General features: G+C 42.2%; 1 protein-coding gene across 1 annotated transcript in view; it reads left to right on the plus strand.

The window, feature by feature from the left end:
- akap6 (A kinase (PRKA) anchor protein 6) overlaps window positions 1-23,955 on the plus strand; it is a 169,225-nt gene that overhangs the window by 121,943 nt on the left and 23,327 nt on the right. The window contains 2 exon segments of the mRNA XM_051078111.1: window positions 7,420-7,566; window positions 14,361-14,621. Of these exon segments, the coding sequence (XP_050934068.1) occupies window positions 7,420-7,566; window positions 14,361-14,621 (408 nt within the window).

Here is a 23,955-nt window from a genome sequence, read left to right on the forward strand (position 1 = left end):
TTAAACTCCACAACATCACAGTGGAGAGAACAAACAACATTTGGCTGGTGGAGTCTCATCAGGAGTGGAGCTGTAAATGTTGTGCTGGAGGAAAGATCATCAGATGATCCAAATGATTTCATAACAATGTTTATCTCCGCTGTGGTTTTAGTGATAGACCTCTCCACTGTTCCAGTAACACACCAGAAATCTATCAGGCTACTTCCTGTTTCACATCTGCAGGCGCCGTGTTCACCTCACTAAAGCTTATTATCCAGAAGAACACAGTGAGTAGAGCTCTGTTGATTTGCAGGACAAACCACATCTAAACTGAAGTTTCAAACTGGGACAGATTTAGTTGAAAAGTGAGTTTTTTAGATGTTCAGGTTACATTTAAAGAGTGAGTCAGGAGACCCATCGATAGCCACAGGGATTATTTATTAGTTTTCTAACACACAGTTATTAGTATGTGCTTCTTCTTTTTTCTGTTTTCCCCCTAACCCGTCTCTATTCTGTTTTTTCTGTGTCTCTATAACAGACTGGTAGAAATTTCACCCGTCCTGCTTTGTACTAATGACCTCCACACACACACACACACACACACACACACACACACACACACACACGTGACTCGCTGCGAGGCTGAATGGCGAGCCGTCTTTACCGGCCAGTCAAACGCCTCATTCATCTGGTTTCCATGACGACAATTAAAACGTGTTGCCGGGCCTTTTGTTGTCGCCTCGTTTGCAAAGAGAGTAGAAGAGAAAGTCTCTTTGCTTTTTTTTTTTTTTTTTTGCATCTTTTTGTCCAAACAGAAGGGTTTTAATTTGGTGAAAGAGAAACTTCCAGAAACTCAGCAGCAGCACAGAAAACAGAGTTTAGTATCAGAACATTTCAATCCTAAATATATAAGAGAATTCAAACTTTATCATCTATTATTCTGCTCTGTTTATGTTTAAAAACAAGTGAAATATTTTTTAAACGTCTTAAAAATTTCAAGGAGATTGGAAATTGGTCTGGTAAAAGTTAAATGCAAGGACTATAATTTGTGTGTGTAAAAGTGTTGACAAGAAAATATAGAAATGAAAACATAAACATGTCATTGACTGTTATGTCTTTGAAAAACAAACTGAAGCGAAATACATGGCAGTGATTATTGCAATTATTGTAAACTGGAGGCAGTTTGAGGACGGTAAAGGTGCCTATGTGGCTGTACCCTCCCCCAGACACACACACACACACACACACACACACACACACACACACACAGGTTGAAGTGTCTGGCAGTATAAATGGGGTGTCAGAGCGCCACTTCCTGCTCTTTCAGAGCCAGTGGAACATCCATCTCAGCCGGAGACACTGAGTCACTCACACACACACACACACACACACACACACACACACACACACACACACACAAATGGATTTTGTGGACACACACTTTGTTTAGGAGGAAAACAGGGAGAATGAATTGGATGGAGGACGAGTTAAAAGGAGAGCAGAACAATGATAATGTACTGCATTATGATTGTGCGTTGCAGTGGTACTGTAGTACTAACAGTAGTATCCTGTCTGTCCTCAGTACTTCTATGAGGAAAAGGAATTCCTGATGTTGTGGAGGAAGCCTTAAAGAAGCTTTTAAAACTTTATGTTTTAAAATGGACGATTTAGCATTTTAGTTAATAAATTGAATATTTATGTTTTTCTGACAATGTTCACTTTGTTGCAACCCAAACCCTGGGTGAGGGTTAGGTGGGTGGATGTCTCTACAACCTGTCAGCAAACTCAGACGCAGAAACTTTTATCAATATATCTAAATACAAAGAGATCAACCAGTGAAGAAGAGGGAAGTCAGGAGAGAGGAAGGGGAGGAGGAAAAAGACGAAGACGAAGAAGAGGCTGACAAACAGAAAAGAAGAGGATTTAAAGGAGGGAAAGGAAGAGAAAACTGTTGTCAAGAGGAGGAAAGATGACGATGAGGAGGAGGATGAAGATGCGTCCTTATCACTTCCCCGAACTTTAGTTGCCGCGACGACAAAATCGTTCCGTTACGCAGCCTCCGACAAACTTCTCTCATTTGGTGGATAAGATGAATCTGCGAGAAGAGAGAAGAGAAAAAAAATAATGTTCAAAATGCATTAAATGTTTTTCATGTATGACTGCATTTTTGCTGACATTTCAGCTCTGTGCTCATTAATATGGAGACCAAATTAAACTTATGATTGCTTGTTGATTTTCTCCCCCTCCTCCTCCCCCTCCCCCTCTTTCCCTCTCATCTGTTTTGTCAAGCGTTTATCCCCCTTTTTCTTTCTATGTTTTTGGAAAGCACCAGCATTTTTCCCTGCTGATTATGTGGTTACATATATTATGTATAAGTGTATTTATTTGTGCCCAATATGTTGATTTTTTTACCTCTTATGTTTGTGAAATAAACACTGCTCACTCAATTCAGCCTATAGTACTTTAAACTTTAAAGATGTAAAACAGTGTTTTCACGTCAACATATTTTAGTCAACATATTTAATGTTTGGGTCATGACTTTAACTAAAAAAAAAAATCAAAATCTGCATTTTTGCACATATACTGACAGAAATACATTATATCTACTAACATATATACATTGTTTTTTGTTGCTCATGCTGCCTTATTTACTTTACATGACAGTTTGTTCCATATTTGACACTGAGGAATGAGATGCAAGCAGAAACTTTTAATGACTTCAGTGAGAGTTTGTAGATTTACCAGATTTTCAGAAGAAATCAGGAGAGACGGGGTGAGAGGTCAGAGTCCTGCAGTGTCAGGGTGACAGCGTAGAAAGCACAGTTGGAGTTGAGTTCAGCCTTTCGTAAATCTGTTCAAAGCCATGTTTGAAAACATGAAAATGGCTCATCCAAAAAACTTCACAGTCAACAGTGCACTTCCTGTGGTCCTCAGCAATACGTCCACCAAGTCTGAAGTTGAACAGATGAGCAGTTGTCAAGAAAATTGAAAGACAGACAGAGACACAGACTGGGATTCCTCCATTTATAGTTCAAAAAGTCCAATCATAAAATAGATCTGTTGAAAACTCTGGTGTTGAGACATTTCATTTTCACATATGAGCAGCTTTTCCTGATTTAGTGTAAAGTTGAAACCCACTGAAAGTGACTAGTGAAGTGAAAGTGATAGAAATCATTGTGTGAGTAAGCACGACAACTTTCAAAGATCCTTTTATCTGATCAATACACATCACATCCCATCCCAGAGTGGTTTGAGAGAAGATTCACCTGTCTCCCATAGAAAATAGTTAGGGACAGACTTAGCCTCAGGTTCAGCTGGTCTTCACCTTCATGGTGCTTCCAGATACAAAGAAGAAGACTGTCTTTGCTTGTAAGCACATAATTTACATGCTCAGTTCCAGTTGTGCAGCTGTTTTCTCCTGTTGGCACTGCACTGGCCACACGATGAGGTAGTTCAGTTCCCAGCCAAAGTGTTTCCATGCATGTTTTTCTTACTCAACACGTGGAAAAGTTAAATCATAGAGAATTGGAAAGCTGTTGACCTCAACAATCAGCTTTTCCTCGGCTTTGTTTGAAGTCCTTTCACACAGGAGCACGGTGGGGCAGAAAACGACGACTGTATGAGCTTCAGTCACAACACGTGTGACGGGCTGTCACCAGGTTGTTGTTCTCTTGCATCAGGGGAGAGTCTTAGGAATCTTTCTCTTGCCTCCACATTTCACACTGCTGGGCGACTTTTGAGACTTTGAGTTGTGGTGGGTGGTGCCAGCGTGTTTGTGGACGTTCATTTGACAGTGTAAGGCTTCCTGTCAGTGTTTGAGTCTGTTAGTGTGGATGTGGTGTCAGTGTCATCCAAGTAGCTTGTCCTCTCTCCTTCATCTCTGTCCATCTCTTCGTTTTCCTCTTTTTCTTTCTCCCTCATACACAGTCTCTTTGCCTCTCTCTCTCTCTGTCCTCAGGCCTGTGCATCTCAGTCCATCCTTGCATGGAGATTGACTTGAGGCATGAATACATCACAACTAGCCATCCATGCATCTCCCCTCCCTCCCTCTCCCTCACCCCTCAACCCCCCCGCCCTCCCATTTCTCCAAGATCCCTCTCTCAGCACTTATCTCAAAGTTCGGATCTCATGCATTTTAATCGGCATGTCTATCTTCCGTTCTCCCCCTCTCCCTCTTTTCTTTGACTTTGGATCAGTGGCATCCTTCAAACAAACAACAACAACAACAAAACAGCCCCCGTCCTCCTCCCCACCAGCTCCCTTTCCCCTTTTTAAATCAATATTTGCCATCAGCGAATAAATCGTATAATTTCCTGACTGTTAGACGAGTGCGACGCCGACATATTTACCTTCCACTCGTCTCTTTTTTTGCTGTCGATCCCTCGTTCTCGCGGCGTGGCTATTAGCTAAGTGAAGGGGATGGATGGCTGTGAAGCGCCGAGCGATAGCATCTCCATCAGAATCGGCGACATTGAAAAATGGCCGCCGCCTCTCTGATGACAGCACAGCAAAAACACACACACACACATGCATACACCCTCACACACACACACACACACACAGAGTCAGAGAAGAGACATTTAAATATTCAAATGGGGCCGGGCGGTAATGATAAACGACAAGGGAAAAGTAGAATCAAGTAGCTATCGATGCAGAAAATGAAAAGAGGAGAAAGAGAAAAGAGAGGAGGAGGAGGAGGAGGGAAATTAAGCAAAAAAAGATGGAGGCATTGAGGGAGAGTTACGCTAACAACTGAAAAGAGGGAAGAGAGAGAGGAGATGGATGGAAAGTGATGGAGAAAAAGATGGATGAATTAAACAAATACAGTGGGAGGGCTGAGGGGGGTGTTACAGTAAAGAAAATAAAGATGGAGAAGTGTTGAGCCACAAATTAGAAAAATGGAGGGAGCACTGTAACCGGATAGACAAGGACAAAAGGAGAGAGAGAGCAATGAAAAGATGAAGGGATTCATGAAATACAAACGGATAAGGAGAGAGAGAAGGACAGTGGAGGGAGGGATGACTGAACTATCTGACAGGAAAGGGACTGGAGAAAAAAGATGGGTAGATGTGTTTTACAAGTAGAAAGACTATGACAGAGGAAAGTGAGGACATGAAGCATGAAGGAGCGAAAGGTGTGAAAAGAGAGGAACAGAAATACAGAGTCCAGATAAAAGCAGAGTCGAAACAAAAATGGAGTTCAAAGAAGCAGTGGATGCAGGATTTACTTCTGTAGGTCAAGGTCAAGAGGACAAAAGGGTTCCATTAAGTTAAAAGGCTACAGGAGCTTTAAATAAAATACAAATATGAAATGAATGTTAACTGACAGCTAACTAAGTAGCTGACAAGTAGCCCCACAAACAAAAGTCGTCTTTATTCAATTCAATTCAATCTGCTTTCACAGCTCTGTTCCAGTCCACTGTATCATCATCCACCTCGGGTTTGTTTCAGTGATTCTAACAGGTCTGGTGTCGTGGTAATTGACAATCAGAGCTTTGTAGGTGGGATTAAAGATGGGGACGTCATCCTCCTTCATAGCTAGCTAACTCTCAAATCTGCATATTCTTCGATAATCTTGAAAGACATGCACTGATCTGAGGACGACCACAGCCTCGGTGTCAACAAAAATCTTTTTTTTTGGCTAGCATAAATGCAGTGTCATGCTCAACAAATGAAGTGAGACGAAGAGGCAGTTCTGATTATCAGATTTATGAAATCAATGGAGGAACAAGGCAAACTGAAAATCTGGCATTTGACACTGTCGATCACCACCAGAGTTCAAAAACTCTTTGTGAGCAGTAAATGGTGATATTTGAAGATCTCAGGATGAACACAGTCAGTCACACCATGTAGGTAACTGCACCTAAAACATGGTTTTAAATGTCTGTGAGATAAATCTATCCTCACAGTCTCTTAAAGAGTGACTTTTTGTTTTAGAGATAGAAAACTGTTCTGCAGCTCCTCCACTCCCCGACCACAGTGCTCAAACAAAAGCATGAACCAGAGGGGAAGAAAAATATTCAGCAACACTTGGTGGTACAAAATGGAGCATTTCTTGAAAACCTTTCCATAAAGGCCTCTGCAGTCTGCCGTCAAGTGCTGCTGCTGCGTTTGATATCCTGCACGTCTGTGGAGCTGCAGAGGTGCGACAGTTTTACCTTTAATGTGGTCAAAAGACGGTGAAGCAGTGAGTGAAATCTGCTGAAAACTCCTGCGAATCCCTCCAACATTTCATCATGAGATGAGCTGCAAACAACAACAACAAAAAGATCTGCTCCCGTTTCAAAGACCAGTTCAAAAGAATACTCCATTGACAATCTATCTTTGAGTATCAAATACTCACCACCTGTAGGCTTACGAAGCTTCCATCTTTGTGGCAGGAAGATGGATTCACAACAGATACAACGGATCCTGGTAAAAACTAAAGCCCAAAACATGCATAGACACTACCAATGTCCTCTGTCAAATACGTTTGGAGACAACATAATTACTTCCTGGATAATGTTCCCCATTGTTATTGTTTTTAATATGTTCATGACAAATGTTTCCATTCTCTAAAATACAAACCTGGCAATCCAAATACAGTTCAATGTCTGCTCCTAGGTCATCATTCTACATTATCAACCACAGGATTGATAAACATCAAGGGAAGATCATTGTTATCATTGCCAACAAACTTTCAATTTTGAGTGCATGAAACTCAGACATGCTATGTCCCCCACCCCGGCCTCCACACACTACTCTCACTACTACAGCTCCGCACATTTGTCTAAAATTCATAAGCTCAAGCTAAACTCTGTCCAGAATCACCTTTTGATGAAAATGTTTGAATATGAAAATTTCTTTATTAATGTCTCTCTTTTTTTATACAAATCTGTCAACATTGTTTCTCTGTCTTTGTGTCTGTCTGACCATCAAACCGACCTTGTCCTATCTGAATAATTTAAAGAGGAACAAAAACAAACAAAAACAAACCAGGGTGTTTGTCCTTCCCTTTGTCTATCCCTACATTTCCTGTCAGCTGTCTATTCTAATACAAAAAAAGGTTTTAAGCTTTTAATTCATCAGTGTTCTGACGTGATGAAACTGGATTGACTGTGGAACGACAGGTAACTGATAGGAAACAGGTGAGGTGGGTGTGGGGAGTCAGGTGACTGAGACAGGGAGGAAAGTCCGAGGACATCTGGTGGGTGGACTGAGAGCAGCAGGAGACGGTTACAGAAAGGCAAAAATACACAGCAGCTGTGACGGCCAATCAGTTTACTGCATGAATAATGCTCTGTTTGTTAACGAACCCCTGAACAGCCTGTTTCAGTAGAACCAGCGTGCGTCACACACATACAGTCGTCAAAACCAGTTGTCACAAAAATCATAAAACATCCCCCCCGGGCGATGTCTGTCCGTGAGTGTGACGGCTGTCTGTCCTGTCGTCTGTCTCCAGAGCAGCCACGCTGAGCTGATGATGATGGAGAGCAGGAAGACCAGCCTGCTGGGCCGGGCCGAGTCTCTGAAGAGGAGCGCCACTGAACTACCCAGCAACTTCCACTGCAAAATACACAACCTGACGCACACATGGAGCCAGCTGGAGGTAACACACAAACACACACACACACTCCAACACACAAACACACGGTGTCACGTTTTAGAAATACAGGAGTACAACAGTGGCATCTTGGAGACAAGCCAAACACAGAGATGGTATCTGGAGGATTATACTGATATTTCTGTTGAGACAGGAGAGTGTGTGTGTGTGTGTGTGTGTGTGTGTCTAATTTTAGGCTAATCAGCACTGATCTAATCTAGAACATGAAGATGATAATTAGTGTCGTCTCAATTAAGGAGCCCTGCTGCCACCGTGGCCTTTAACTGTGTGGTGGAATGTATGAGGATGAAAGGATAGATAGATAGATAGATAGATAGATAGATAGATAGATAGATAGATAGATAGAGAGATAGATAGATAGATAGATAGATAGAAAAGATAGATAGATAGATAGATAGATAGATAGATAGATAGATAGAGAGATAGATAGATAGATAGATAGATAGATAGAAAAGATAGATAGATAGATAGATAGATAGATAGATAGATAGATAAGATAGATAGAGAGATAGATAGATAGATAGATAGATAGATAGATAGATAGAGAGAGAGAGAGCAAATCTGTGGACTGTTGTGATGCTCAGTTGTGGATGCAGTGGCAGACAAAGAAACACCAGGTGGTCACCATGCCCAGGTCGTACAGGTGATCCTCTCGTAGAGAGAGTTTACTTCAAGTCGTCTTCTGAGAACAAAGTCGTCAGCCAACAGGAATGCTGGGAAGCGTCTGCAGAAGTTGAGACGGACCGAGTGCTTGATGTCGCTGTGATAGATAAACACACACAGCTGTTCATTTTCCAATCTGTTTGAACTGGCTCTGCACTGTGGAGTAATGACTGATCTCTCTGAGATCGATCACTCCTGACACAAAGAGAACGTTCACATCACTGTTGCTCTTGTCAAATAGCACTCTGCACATAGTGGAAGTAAATCTAATCATCATTATTTTACAATTGCCAACAACACTTAGAAATAACTTTAATTGAATGTGAAATATAACAGCAACAGATACAAAGGGTTTTATACCAACAGACAGACAGACAGCTCCAGCCTTGTTCTCCTTACATGGTCAGTTTGACTGCTCATAATGAACCTGCCTGTAAAGGCTGTGATAGCCATGAGCCTCGGGCTCAGCAGGAATCAGAGTCCAGGTAAATTCTGAAGACTTTGATGTTGTAATTGGCAACAAAACACGACAACAAAGTTGTTGATTTCATTTGAAACTTCTGAATGTTTTATCAGGTTTCAGCAACCTCTCAGCTCTGCAACTGGATGGTTCTTTTTGAAATGCAACATGGGAGTTGTAGTTGACATTTTCTGTGTCCACAGGCTTTTACCTTTGACTTTTTCCAACACAGTTGTTGGTCTGTTGCAGCAATGATTCAATCAGGAGTTCACCTTACTGTTACTAACGAGAAAATGACCGTCTAATCCCACCTGCATCTCCTGCACTGCAACACTCCAAAGACTGTAGGAAGCATTGTGTGCCTTGCTGATGGACACGTCGGCAGCAGTTGTCTTTACCCAGGCGTGGTGATTAATTCCAGGTCTGCGGCGGCGTCAGGGGGGAGGGAGGGGGTGACAGCTGGCGGCGGCTCGTCAGGAGGCTGAAAAGCGATGATGTGACTTTGTTCTTCCTGAAGAAACAAACTCCTCTCTCCTGTCGACCCGAGCGGCACGTCGGCGCGTCGAGCTCATTCACACAAACGAATATCGGTGGAGGAGCGAATGCCATCTGCGTGTGTTCTCCTTGTAGTCCCTAATGACACACACACACACACATTATCATCTCACACACAGATTCAAAGTTACTGGGAGTGTGTATGTGTGTGCATTAACATATGTATCAACCTCGCTGAAGCAGATTCCATTTTGGAAATTAAACAACAGCAACAGATGAGTCTCTCTCTCTCTCTCTCTCTCTCCGTCACTGTGTGTGTTTCCAGCACAGTAACCAGACTGTGATTAAACTTCTATTACTGACAACGAGACATTTGGACTCTGAATGCTGTTTCACACATACGCATATCAAAGTGCGTGTGCCAGAGGAATTCTGGGTAGTGAAACAAAGAGACAGTGGAGCGATCACTTCTAATCTCCCTCTCTCTCTCTCTCTCTCTCATCCTTCATCTGTTACACTCTACGCGATCCTGTGTCCTGCATCTATACACAGTGATACACAGAGAATTCATGATTATTTCTGAAACGAGGCCGTCCCTTATTTCAGAATGAAGCCGCTGCTGAGCCCTGAAATGTTTTGGCTGAAGTCACAACAGTTTTTTTATTTTATCAGCTGCACCTACAGAATAAATGATTTTAAGCTGGTTTAGTTTCCCCCGTTGAAGGATTAATTCAAAATCTTCTCATGTAGCTGTGAAAATATAAAATCAAAATAAATGATAAATTGAATCAGCTGATGATCCATGTAGAGGAAAAATAAAGAAGGAGCATTGTTCCTGTCCTGTCAGGCAGCTGCAGCAGCAGCATGTGAGAAAACATAATGTTGTTCACATTATTACAAAAGAATGTAGTTGATGGAGGTTAGAATGAAACTTCCTTCTATGTGTTTTAATATGATTCATGTTGTCATGAGAAAAGGCTTCGAGGATGAGGAGCAGCTCATCAGGTAAATCAGGTGCAGTTCTTCTCGTCTGACACAGAGTCCATCTTATCTTTCTCTTTTTACTCCTCCTCCCTTCTTCCCACTCTTTCTTTTGATCGTTTACTCCCCCATACTTCTCTCCATCATCCTCTCTCACCCTTTCTTCCCCCTTCCTCCAGATTTCTTTCCATCTATCCTCTCTCCCTTCTTTTGTTTCGGTTCATCTCCTTCATCTCTCGCTTTCTAATCTGAATTTTTGAGGTGATTCTTTTTTTTCTTGTCCAAAATTTTCACTATACATCAAAGGGCTCTCCTGTGTTTCCCTTTCTCCCTCCCTCCTTCCTTCCTTGCTGCCCCCCCGCCCCCCTCACCCCGCTTCCAACATGGCGTCTGAGTAGCATATTAACGGGCCTATCAGTGCTGGCGTCGGCATCTGCTGCTCTGACACAAATTGGGAATTAACTGGAATTGATGTCCTGTGCCTCGCCTCTGAACTGTCCTGGCCTTATGAAGAATTTATGACAGAGCGTGCACGCACACACACACACACACACACACACACACACACAAGCTGAACGACGAAGAAAATAAAGAGGCTGTAAATTAGCTTTCATTTTTTCTGTTGTGGATTTTGGCAGCAGCTTGTCTTTTTGCAGTTGTTCAAGGTCAAAGTGTGTGAGAGGATAGATACAGTGTGTATATATACTGTACACATGTGCACAGATAGATAGATAGATAGATAATAAAGAAGTGATAAAAGTGAAATGATAACAATGAAATCACAGAACAAAAATGGAAACCAGACAAAGGTGTCTCTATCTTTTCATCTGTGTATTTTCCCACCCACACTCTAAAACACAGGAGTCAGGACCTGGTCTTTACATCAACCTGCAGGGAGCGGAGGCGGAGGAGGAGGAGGAGGAGGAGGAGGAGGAGAGAGGGAAAACAGACTCGTTTTGGTTAATTGAGTCCCTGAAAAAACACATCATCTTTCTCTTTGTTTCATTTGCTCTCCTCCTCTCTTTATCTCTCTTATTTGCTAATTTTCTTTTTCATTTTCAGCCTCTCTCCCGCTGGATCTTTTTCATTTGCTCCTTCCATTCCCATATTCCCTATCTCAGTCTGTCTTTCACTTTCTCTCTTTTCCATTCCCACTCCATTCAGCGTTTCCTTTCTCCCTCTTTCTCTTCTTTGTTTTCTTCACAATTATTTTCCCCTCTGTCTCTTTTTCAGTCCTAAGTTATTTTCTGTGATCAGGCTCAGTTGTGTGGTCTCTCAGTGTCTGTGGATGGATAACAAACATCATGACTTCAAATACTTTATCTCTCCTTGTTCAGACAGAGTTTGGATTTGCTGACATTTTAACTCGATGTATATGATTTCTGGATCTTTAAAATCTGAAAAGTGTCAAAGACGGACGTGAATCTAAAACGTCCAGCTCAGGTCCACTCGTCAGTGTCGTGCTGCTCAGCTCTGCAGGAAATAAACAGACTTTGTTGATGGTATTGTTTTGCAATGTGAACAACCACCTGTAGAGAAAAGAAAATGTGTCATATTTTCAGAAAAAATTAAGTGTTTTTGTCTCTTTTGTCTTGAAAAAAATGGACTTTATGTCTTAAATTACATCCCTGATGGCAGTTTATATCCATCCTTCTGCACGCTCAGCCTCTGTCTTTTTCTGTCTCTGTCTCTCTCTGCCAAAACTAACCACAGACTCATAATCACTGTCGCTTCTTCAGAGAACAAAGCTAACTGCACATTTCACCGGTCAGGGGGTCCTATTATCGCCCCTCTCCATCGTCTAATGGGCCGGTTTTACCTGCCAGAGTTCAGCTAAAATAGTGTTTCCACTCAGGAGGGAGAGTCGCTGCTATACCAACGACTCAATACCTTTTGTACAAACACATACATATGCAAATTAGCAGCGGGGACCCATGCTGGGGCTCGTTCAGGAGCAGCTCTGTGTTCAAAGTTTCTCTCTGTTATGGCCGCTTGTTAAAGTCGTAGCAAGAGCTGCAAGATAACAGCCATCTGATCTATTTTGATTTTTCAAAACAATACAGTCTGAACCTGGAATAAGATGAGACAGAGAAGCAGTTTATGAAATGAACAGGAACAGAAACCAAAACAAGCATTAATTAGAAAGGTTGGTGAACAACAATGATAAAAGCTCAACTTCATGTAACTGACTGTTACATGAGAAGATATTTGACAGGAAAGAAGTAGAGAGAAGAAAGAAAGGAAGCTGTGTTGCCATGTAAGCTAATGTACATTTATTGAGAGCAGACTCCATTAGCTTCAATCAGTTCGGTTTCTAAAACATTTGGTTGTCCATGTGTTTCATCTGTGACAAGATATTTTCATTTCACCAAATAAACCACGGTTGTGATGTTAAAAATCTCCTCTCCTGCTTTTCCCACAAGTCAGTATTCCCTCTCCTGATATATTTTTTCGAAGTGAAGAATGAAATCACAATACATTCAAACATCACGCTTCAGCAGTCTTAGTTAGCCAAATCAAATTAATATCTTTCAAATTTACATTCTTTTTAGTGAAATAGCCTCTCTGTGTTTCCCTGGACAGTATTTTCCTTCTAAAAAGAAGCAGATTCACACTTAATTTGACAAACTCAGACTGCTGAGGCATCAGATTAATCCCAAAACTGATCAATATTCACAGATTAAAAGTCAGAATTCAAAGAAAACTGCAGCACACATTTGCACTGATCGTTTTCTTTGAGACGTCGGAGCCTGTGTTAAAGCGTCGCCTGTTGGAAATAACGTCGGCCACCAACTCTGCCCCGAGATGATCGGCAAAGAATATCACAAGTTTGTTTGTTCTATACTGATGAGCACTTTTCAGGAGAGTGCACACACACACACACACACACACACACACTTGTCTGAATCCAAGGGGAATAGTCTCTCTCAGAGGCTTGCTGTGTCTTACTGTGTGATCAACAGGGGTTGGAAAATTACTCTGCAGAGCTTATTATACACACACACACACAGACTGACACACACTCTCGGAGTCAGGCTCTTGTTGTTCTCACTGGTTCCTATTTGAAGCAGTGATTGCTCCTCACTAAACACTCTTTCAGTTTGTATTGTGTCTAAATGATGTTTTGTTTGGGCTGTGAATATCAGCTCTGTAGGTGAAGCTGCTAGAAGCTCTGAATTAGCAGCTGATCTGTTTGCACCTGGAAAAACACCAGTTACAATCCTCAAGGTTTGTTCGTCAACAACAGCAGCCTCGTTAACGCAATAATAACAGGCTCCAACGCGGTGATGACAACAGCATTAGCAACATCAAGCTAATTCAGAGTTACAATAACAGCATTAGCAACCTGGGTGAAAAACAGCAGCAGCCAGTGTTAAATCTGACGCCTGATTTTCAGTGTATGTAAGGCCACAGCTGTCACCATCTTTGTGTATGGTTACCACGGTTACAGGTGTCCATGTCCCACACAGACTGACTCAGTCAGTCCAGTTAATTTCCAAACCGCTCTGGCTAATCTAATCTAGTTCAGTCGTTCATGCTAACTTAGCATCACTGCAGCTACCTGTGTTCACTGCAGAGCAGAGAGTCATTCAGAGACTGGACTTCCTGTCTGGGTTTAGTTTGAGTTTGTATCGTCGACTGCGATGTCGGTGGTGCGTGTAGATAATGCTGCCTTTGTGTTTGTGTGTTTTGTTTCTGGGAGATGCAGAGAGGTCACACCTCCTCTCACAGTCACATGCAAGGTGCTGCAGGTGAATGGGGCCAACAGTTTGACAGCTTCTCAAAGCTCGGGCCATTTTTCAGTAGAAAATCACAAAATCAAAACAGCAAAGTGATGTCGCCTTAAATGAAAGGATTCGTTATGATATTACAGAAGAATCAGAAAATCTGACTTGATACATGTGATGGAAGAACAAAGTCTCAGCCTTAATCAAGATCTTCACTGTGAGTTATTATCTTCAGCAGTATCAGTGACATGAATGAGAAGAATGTTCACACTGTCCTCCAGCAGTTTAGGAATGAATACATGACATCCCTTTTATTGATCTGTACATTTCTGAGGGTAAATGATTAATGGCTGTGTATGTATTGATTGATTTGCTGCTTTGCATGATGGAATATTGACACAACAAGCAGTCCTCACACTGGCTCCCTGACTCTTTCCTTTTTTTTCTTTCAGAAAATCCTCTCGGAGCATTCAGGGCCCAGTTCCTCGCAGCAGAACCAGTCGGCCAACATGAACTCCCTGCTGGTCGGCGGTCGAGGCGGCGCCGTGGAAAACCCTCGCTCGGCCCTCTCCCCGCTGACCAACTCGCTCCTGGAGCAGCTGGAGGCTCGTATCAAAGAGCTGAAGGCGTGGCTGAGAGACACCGAGCTCCTCATCTTCAACTCGTGCCTCAGACAGGACAAGGACGCCGCCGAGCAGCTGCAGAGCTTCAAGGTAGGAGGACTGTTAGTTAGTGTGTAACCTCAGCAGTCAGAAAACTGTATATTAGCAATGATGTTCACATGCAACTATTCTGCATCATTCATTTTATTTTAGGAATAATAGAGTGTGGTCTTACTTCAGTGTCTGCGGACTGTTCCTGGCCAGAGTTTTCCAGATGGTCATTCCTCCAGCCAAACAAACAGAGGAACATAGATTCATGCTACCAACAGTCTCAGCACGGATCTAATTCTTATCTAAATAAGATCGTAAAAGTTGAAGCCATGTTTTTGGATAACACAGACTGTAGGACGCAAAAACAAGCACTTGTATTTTCTTAACTGAGAATTATGATTATTATTATTATTATTATTATTATTATTATTATTATTATACAGAAATATATAAGCTAAAAAGAATTGTACGTTCTGACAGTTTTTTGTCGGAACATTCAGACACAGAGGAAATATATTGTTTGAGGTTTACAGTCAGTTGTTTATAAATTTGGATTTATGAATTATAAAATGTGGTTATAAAAATAATCAGATGAATCACATAAGATTGACAGCTGATATTTCTAAAGTCACAATCAGTGAAACTAAACAGGAGTAAAGCAGGACAGGCTGCACTAAGAAGAGTTTCTGTAGGTGACGATGAAACCTGATGTGTGAGAGATTCAGAGGCACAGAGAGTTCAGGGACAGATTCATTACAAATAATAAGAGAACCCACTAAGATAGTAAATACTTTATACACTACACATAAACAGTAATTACAGAGTGTCGAGTGATGACATGAGGACGTTACAGTAAATAGTTAAAGTGTAAAAAGCTGCTTCACTCAACTTTTCTCCACTAACTTTTCTTACTATCAAATATGTGACAAAGCTTTGGCCAATCAGCATTAAGCTTAACATAAAAAACATGTGCAGTGTGTGTGTGTTGTTGCTAAGTATAGTAATGCATCGTCTTAATGAGGCCAGATGAAAGCAGGGCTGTTTTGAAGCGATGGATGTATAGAGGAAACAGCAGTTAGCCTTAAAAGCCACGGGACGCTAACAGGATATTAATCAGCCTACATCACACAGCGAACAGCTAGCTGCGCTGATTAGCCTAGCCCCGCCGTGTGACTGACAACCAAAGATACACACACACACAAATGCACACATACACACACGTCACACAAGCGTACGTGCTGAAATAGAAATGCATACACACAGATTTGCATTAACTCATATAGGCCCAGCCCATACTGACACACACTGACAAACACACACACACACATTCAAAGGAAACTGCTAATGAGGCACACACACACACATAAGATGAAGATGACTGCAGCAACACACACAAATAAAAACACACTTTTACAGACGTAAACTGAAACAACAATGTGTTCATTAAACATCATGGTAATCAGAGGAAGTCAAGTAAATTGGTCAGTATTAATGCTCACACACACACACACACACACACACACACACTGCCTAAATGATGAAACTGTATAGAAACGAGACTTTATCTGAAGAAAAGTGTGTCGAGTCGCTCTCACTTTTGATCCTTGTCACAGCTCTCAGTGGGAAGCCATTGATTTGTGGCAGAAAGATGCTGTGAGCTTCTGGAGAAATGAAGATTGGAAATATTGATAGCAGTCATTTGTATGGAGAGAGAGAGAGAGGGCGAGAGAGAGGCTGAATGGAGAGAAGGGGCTCCATTTTAAAAGAAGTCGACTCCATTTCAACGATCATTTGTCTGTTTTTGGCGTTTGGACTCGTAAATGGGTTCGATCTCTGCGCTGCAGCTTATTACTGTACGGCTGTATGAGAAAGCAGCGGGGGTCGGCAGAGGTCGCCAGGGCACACACACACAGACACACACACACACACACACACAAAGGCCAGCACTCACTTAAACATACTCACATACACAAACATAAATATCTGTAGGAAAGTGTTAAAGTATCAGTGGAAACACAACCTTCTCTCTTTCCATTAGAGCTGTGCAGCCGTACAAATACCTTGGATTGATTTGAGCCATGTTTTGAGATATTTGTCCCAGAGATTCTCTGTCTCCCCCTCACATACAACTTCTTTTTTAAGAAGCTCAGATCATTGGAAGTTTTCATTGGAAATACTTTCACCTTCACTGTGTTGGGGAGGAAGAGGAAAGTCAGGAGCAGGAAGCTCAAAACCTGCATGTGTGCTACAACTAGTGGATAGTAGGGTCTACTTAGCTGGATCCTTGTCAGCTGATCTATTTCCATCACAGCCAAACAAGCTCCGTTTGTTGATGCAGACCATGTGGTAGGTCTGAAAGCTCCAGAGGAGTGGACGTTGAGTTGGGATTGTTTTGTTCAAGTTCTGTTTTTAGACCTAATCTCTGACATCCACATTCAGAACCATCAGGCAGTCACACGAGAGGATGGAGAAGTAGCTCTGCTCAGAGGACGTATTCTTGTAAATGCAATAATGGCTGAAGCTCTTGGTAAATAAACAGCTGTTAATGCTAATGCTGGGCTAATGCTGGCTCTGTAGCCAAAGCAAAAGCTTAATGCATCCAAAGAATAACCAGAGAACGGGTCTTTAATTTCTTTCTTTCTTCTCATCTAGACAGTGTCTATCCTCTGCTCTCCTGCATGCACGTTTTTCTCTACTCGTTTTCTATCAGTGCCCCCCCCCCTCCTCCACCTGTCTGTCTGCAACCTGGCCCTTAATTGAATTAGCGCTCCTTTAAGATACGGCGTCGGCCAGACGTTCCTCCGGCAGGCCCCGGGCCCCCGATGACTCTCTATTGTAGTGGAGACGCTCTGGGGGCCGGACACACCGAGAATTAATAGACTGAGCCTGACACACACACACACACACACACACACACAGTGGAAACAGGTACAGACACAAATACACACCTGCTCTCCAGTGTGTACGGATACGGAGAATAAAAATGAATCTCACACACACTGACGGCTCTTTCTGGAAGGTTAAATGTTGCCTGTCGGTGGTTTTCTTGCATCTTGGCGCTGTATCTAATTAGCTGAATTCATATTATCACTGCAGACATCTGAGTAACACTGCATGAACTAAAGTGAGGACGCACATCAGTGAACCAAAGAATAATTTGTCGAACAGTATTCTTTCATTAGTTTTCTTGTAAATTTAATTTTGAAATAAATGACATTTCTTTTCTGAGGCTGAATTTCAAAAATGTAATGTCTTGTTTCTAAATCTTTGGGGTTTATGTTATTCTGTTAAAAGTGAGAAAAAAATCACACATTTATGAAAATATATAAAAATCAAGTTGATTTGTTTTATTTCTTAAATATTAGAACCAAGTTCTGATGTTTTTATTTTACTTCTCTGATCTCATTACTTATTATTATTATTAGTTTAGATAGATGCTACAATGTTAAGTAATAATATGTTTAAAATGATGGTTTCATTGTGATGATCAGGAAAGACTGTGATCATGTGACATTATAGGCCTCTCTCTCTCTCTCCTCTCTCTCTCTCTTGGTGTTAGCGTTTAGCTCGTTCTCCTGAAGTGAAGCTCAACAAACTGCCCTCCTCTGTCTCTGCTTCATCCCTCTCTCTCTCGATTCTCCTCTTTCTTCTTGCTTATCCTTTCTCTCCCTCATTCCCTGTATCTGTTGCTCTTTTTCTCTCTGTCCTCGCTGCATCTCTTTCCTTCTCTCTTTCTTGTTATCTGTTCAGCTGCTCCCTCTCTCCCCTGCTGTTGACAGTAGATGAACCCGCCCTCCCCTACTGTTTGTTACCCACGGCCCCCTCATCCCCCGCTCCCCTCCAATCCTGCTCTTTGCCCTCCAGCCCTCCTCATCATTTGTAACACATGACCCCCTCCCTCGGTCGTTTCTATTTTCAGCTCGTCTTTCTCCTGCCGTTTGTAAGATTTAACCCCCCCCACAGTTTGTAGCACGAACCTGCTCTTCTTTTCCTGTTCATGACTCATGACCCCACCCACCTCCCGGTGTTCATGTACCCGCCCATCGCACCTCCCATCAGAAAACATGAACTCAGACTAAAGTCCCTGAAGCTTTTTCACTGTACCTTATGTATATAGGGCTCTTACAGTATCTTGTTGGTCAGTGTGTTCAATTTCACTCAGTCTACAGGGGCCTAAAGGCTCAGTCAGGTCTCTCTGCACCTGGGCTTTATTAACACATGTTTTTATACATGTAAATGACTGATGGAAACAGCTGCTGCACTGTCAACCAATGGGCATTTGTCCACGTCTAAGGACGTCCACTAAAGTGCCTGTTTTTGCCACAGACAGGCTCAGATTGTTGTTAGAAGGGTCTGACAACATTAAGGATAGGATTCCCTGCACTGATCATTTACACCCAAAAACATGGAAAACTAAGGCTCTGGTTTTAAAATGCCGAAGTTATCCTTTACGTTTCAGCACAGAATTTCCCATTTCACTGATCCAGTAGCTTCTCTTTGCATCTGGATCTTCTGTGTGTGTGTGTGTATATGCTGAACGTTTGCTTTGTATCTGCCTCTCTGGATGGAGTGACTCTCTGTGCACGGTGATATCACTTTCTTACGCTCCACAGTACACCAACTACACCACCCTGCCCATAGCATATGAACCCACCCCCCTCAGTGTCTCTCAGGCAGCTAATAGAAGGCGACAGCGAGGCTCTGATATCGATACCTGCTGCATGATGAGGATTAAAGATCCACCGACTCCCTGCCAAGAACACAGGCTGCTGTGTGTGTGTGTCTTTTGATTATGCCCGTCTGTGTGTGTGTGTGTGTCGTGGTTGTAGTTCTGTCTGTGTTCATGTCTTGTTTTCGTGTGTGTGTGAGGTGTGTGTGTGTGTGTGTACAGTCGTTGATGTTTCGAGGAGGTGTTTTCTCGTTAAGAGTTGCTCGTTAGGGGTTGAAGGCGAGTAAACAGGTGAGGCGTTGCCGGGGTAACGGCATCAACAAACACATCAGGCTTTCATCTTCATCTGCTCGGGAGGAGAAGAAAACACTCGGCTCTTTCATCTGCTAAAGGAGTGGAGACAGAGATGAGAATAAAAACCACACAGAATGGAGACAGAGAAAGAGGAAGAGAGCTCAGAAAACGAGAGGAAGTTGGAGAGAGAGACGACAGCAGAGGAGAGACAAGGAAAGAGCGGTCAGGAGTGATAGCATAAAGATAGGAGGAGGATGAGAGAAAAGAAGAAGAAAACAGTTATTCAATCTGCGAAACAGCAGAGAGAAAAGAGAAAGAGCTGGAGAGCATGATGGAGGTAGAAAGGAAAGACATCAGAGAAGAAAAGAAACAGAAAGAGGTCAGGAAAAAGAGGTGAAAACATTTTGATATTTTCATAACCAAATAACCTGGTGATATTTCAGTTTCATTCATGTTATTCAGCCTGACTCAGCTCTGTGCTGCAGACAGGAGTTCAAATACCGTTTTCAACCAGCAGGTGTGTGTCACCTGCTGAATGGTGCAGGAATAGGTGCAAACCAACAGGGTCTGCAGCCTGCACAACTCATCAAGCAGCAAGCAGCAGTTTGACTTCACGATACTGCATGAGAGAGAGAGTAAGGTCAGCACACTGAACGTCATTAGGACAGATGTTTAAAAGAAGACTGTGGTAAGAAAGAAAAAACACACACACACACACAGTTATTTTATCTTCTCTAATTTAACTTTCTCCTTCTGAAATTGAAGAGATGCTCTCCTCCTCTGCTTCGAGGAAAAATCGATGTCATGATCAAAAATCAATCGTTTGACTGAAAAAAGTGTAACAGTAACTCTGCTCACGTCCTGTGCTCGACAGGGAGCAAAGTACATAAACTCATCCACACGTAGTTTCACAAAAGTCTTGTATTTTTGAGAATATCCAGTGTTTTTAAATACTTCCTTCAATGAAGAAGGGAACACTTTTACCTGAAAACCTTCCCTACACAGCAACTAATGAAAAAAAATGGAGATGGAGAAGATAGTAAAGAAAGAGAGAGAAAAGAAACAAAAAGAGATGGAGCGACCTGCAGGGAGAGGAAACGGCCTGTAAAGTGAGATGCAGAAAGAAAGAAAGGAAAAGACGGATGAGAGAAAGAGTTGAAAAGACGAACATAGAGAGAAATGCAGACAGACAGAAGGAGATTGAATTTTATTGATAGCAGCGTTTTAACTCGCCGCGGCGTGTTCGCTCCGCTGCATTAGTGAGAACAGTAAATGCTTTCACTCACAAAGACTTCATATATCCTCCATTTGTTTACTGCTGCTGAATATTTTAAGAGTGAGGCTTTCATCCCTAAAATGTCGCCGCGTGTGGAGCGGGCAGAAGGACTTCAGCTAATAACTTACAATAATCAATAAGACCTAATGATGTCAGCGCTAATCCACTTTGACTTTCACACGGAGGCCGCCAAGCTTTCTGTCTCAGAGGTGGATGTTTTTCAAAACAAATGTTTTCTTTAATCAAACAACTAAAGTCATCATTTGAAAGAGTTTCCCCTTCAAATCCATCAGACTGTTTATGCTCTGGGCCTTTCAGTTTCTACATGTCGGAGCTAAGTGTGTCATTTATCCTCATTTCCAGTATCAGACTCTGCAGGAACACCATCAGTTTGCATCCACAGCATCTCTGTTTTTTATATGAGCTCAGGATCACATGATGACCTCTGACCTCTGACCTTATCATGAGTCACTCTGCAAAAATCCAAAACTGAAAACGTGGCCGTCTCGGCTCTCACTCTGTCAGAGTACTGACTTTATATTTTAATGTAAATGCGTTTCCGGGTTTTTCCCATAAATGTGTCAAACACAGCGGTAAAGTGAGTGGGAGAGACACATCTTACTTTACTGTCTGCCTCCATTCTCAGTGAATTGCTCTAAAAGCCTTTAACGACTCCTGCTGACTCTCAAACCCTCTTTATATGTGATGTTAAAAACCACAGAGCAGGAAACAGATGGATTGTGGGTCAGTGGAGGCGCAGCATCAAGTTTCATTCCATAATGTGGTGTGACCCATTGGAGGAAGTCTTATAAAATGATATATGGCACATTATCAAACAGATTCAGATGTTTTTTTTAAAGGAGAGACGGTCAACATGAAAAAACTTTGAAGCCTGAAGATCCTTTAAACTTTTATACGTCCAGCTGCTTCAGGTGACAGTTTCCTGCTCTGAACTTATCACAGTTACAGTCCATGAATTCAGACTGACCACAGTCAACTACAGGCGTGTTTACCACCTTTCACACCTGCAGGGGCTCAGTAATCATGTTTCTATATAATTGTCAAGTTAATTTGAACAAACGTTTGTGTTTCCATCAACTGGTGCAGTGAATAAACTAGGCTGTGTGGTGTCGTCTGAAGGTGGCAGTAGAGGCTACGTTACATGTGGCTGTAATAAACAGTAGAAGAAGTAGAGAAACAAGTTGTTTGCCAGTTGCCAAAAAAACCTTGAAGACGAGGAAGAAGAAACAAAACCAGTCGCCTTGAAAAATGGAGAGAGGGATAGAAAAAGTTTCTACTCCAAAACATGACTTAAAATTTTAAGAGTGGAGGCTGGACAACCTTGTTCAGTGTACCTGGAGTCTATGTGAAGGACCCCCTGAGGTCTCTGGACCCCGGGTTGGGAATCCCTAGCCTTGAGGTTAGAGGACAAGGCTGTTTTTGTTTCCGAACTCTGAGAGAGGGGAGCTCTGAACGGCACTGTCAGCTGTCAAGGTGCTGTTGAACAAAGCTCCACAGCGGGATGTGGTCGTACTGTAACTTCTGCATTTTTATACGTCGAGCTGGACAGAAAATGAAGCAAAGAAATGAAGGAGGAACCAGGAGAGATATGAAAGCAGCAAAGAGGATAAAATGAAGTCGAGACAGGAGAAAGGAGGAGTGAAACGGTGCAGGAAGGAAGAAAGAAATGTCAGACGAGGAGAGAGGAGAGAAAAGAGAGAGAGATGGGGAAGAGTATGCAAAAGTTTGGCTAGCTGTAGGCGGTATTAGCAGCAGCAGAGGGAATATATGTGTGGGAACAAATTGTCGACAGGAATTCATTAGGCTCGTTGTGCGATAACGAGTGCTTGTGGTTTTAATTGACTTAATCAACAAATAGAATTAATCAGAGATTTCTAATTAATGGTAATTGATTGAAATATCCACTGGGTCACCGCGCAAGCAGCCAAAATTCTCCTTCTCTCCTTCCCTCTCTCTCCCTGGCTCTCCTTACTTTACAGTTTGTCCTTGTCTTCTTTCCTTCTCGTCCTTTCTCTCTGTCGTTTTTCTTTCTCTCTCTCCCTTTACTCTCTTCCAGTCTTTTTCTTGGTCACTCTCTCTGTCATTCTGTTTTTTATTCTTTTCTTTCTCCTGTCTTCCTTCTTCTCTTACCCGTGTTAACCTTCTCTTAACCATGAACTTGATCTTCAACCTAAACCAAGTCATTTTTCTGCCTCAGTGGATCTGACTTTGCTGCGTTTTGCTTATTCTTGTGTATCTTCATTAAGAAGTGAAACCACATTCAAACAAGCTGCATTAATATCAGCAGCCATTTTGTTTTGCCACTGCTTTGTTGACACTTCTTTGGTTCTTTTCACCAAGTGGGAGATATCATCAGAAATTCCCAATATCACTAAGTCGAAATTAAAACTGAGAGGCCGGCGTGAATGTTTTTCCCCACTCGGCCGCTTGTTATTAGATTCTAAATAATATGACATGAACTCACTCTTTTTCTCTGTCTTGAGTCTTTTATTTATCTTTTTCTCTATATCTCACTTTCTTTTCTCACGAGGCTGTGAATCAAACTATCTGGTCAGTGTTGGTTGATTGGGTAACGTCTGCTTGGTTTTATTCAGGGTGAAGTTGCTGAACAGCTTCTTGTGCTCAGCAGTTTATATTCGACAGCTTAAGCTTCTTTTGTGAAATGACTGAGTTTTGTAGGAAAAACCTCAAAGTCAGATGTTGAAATGATGTTTTTGTTTTGTACCTGAACTCAGGAATCGTATCGATGCTACTATCAACAAATCTCAAATGTTACCTGGTCCTCCTCATGAAAAACACACCACACCAACAACCTCCACTCTCCTCTATCTGTCGTTTCCTTCCTCCCTGCCTCCCCCCTCGCTCTCTCTCTCTCCCTCCCTTCCCTACATCCCTCTCTTCACGGCAGGTCTCGGTAATTAGATTGTGGAGATGAGGAGGTGGAGGAGAGTTAAGAGGATTTTGTTTTTAGGAGAGGGAGATTTAAGAATGAGAGAGATAGAGGGGGATGGAGTGGGTGAGAGAGAGAGAGAGAGAGCGAGCTTGAGAGAGACGAGAGGGAGAAACAAAGAGAGAGAGAGAGAGAGGGTGAAGGGGGAATTAGAGAAAGAGGAGAGCAGATCCTCTTCGTTTTG

This window comes from Lates calcarifer, linkage group LG19, assembly GCF_001640805.2.
Source record: "Lates calcarifer isolate ASB-BC8 linkage group LG19, TLL_Latcal_v3, whole genome shotgun sequence".
Taxonomy (NCBI): domain Eukaryota; kingdom Metazoa; phylum Chordata; class Actinopteri; family Centropomidae; genus Lates; species Lates calcarifer.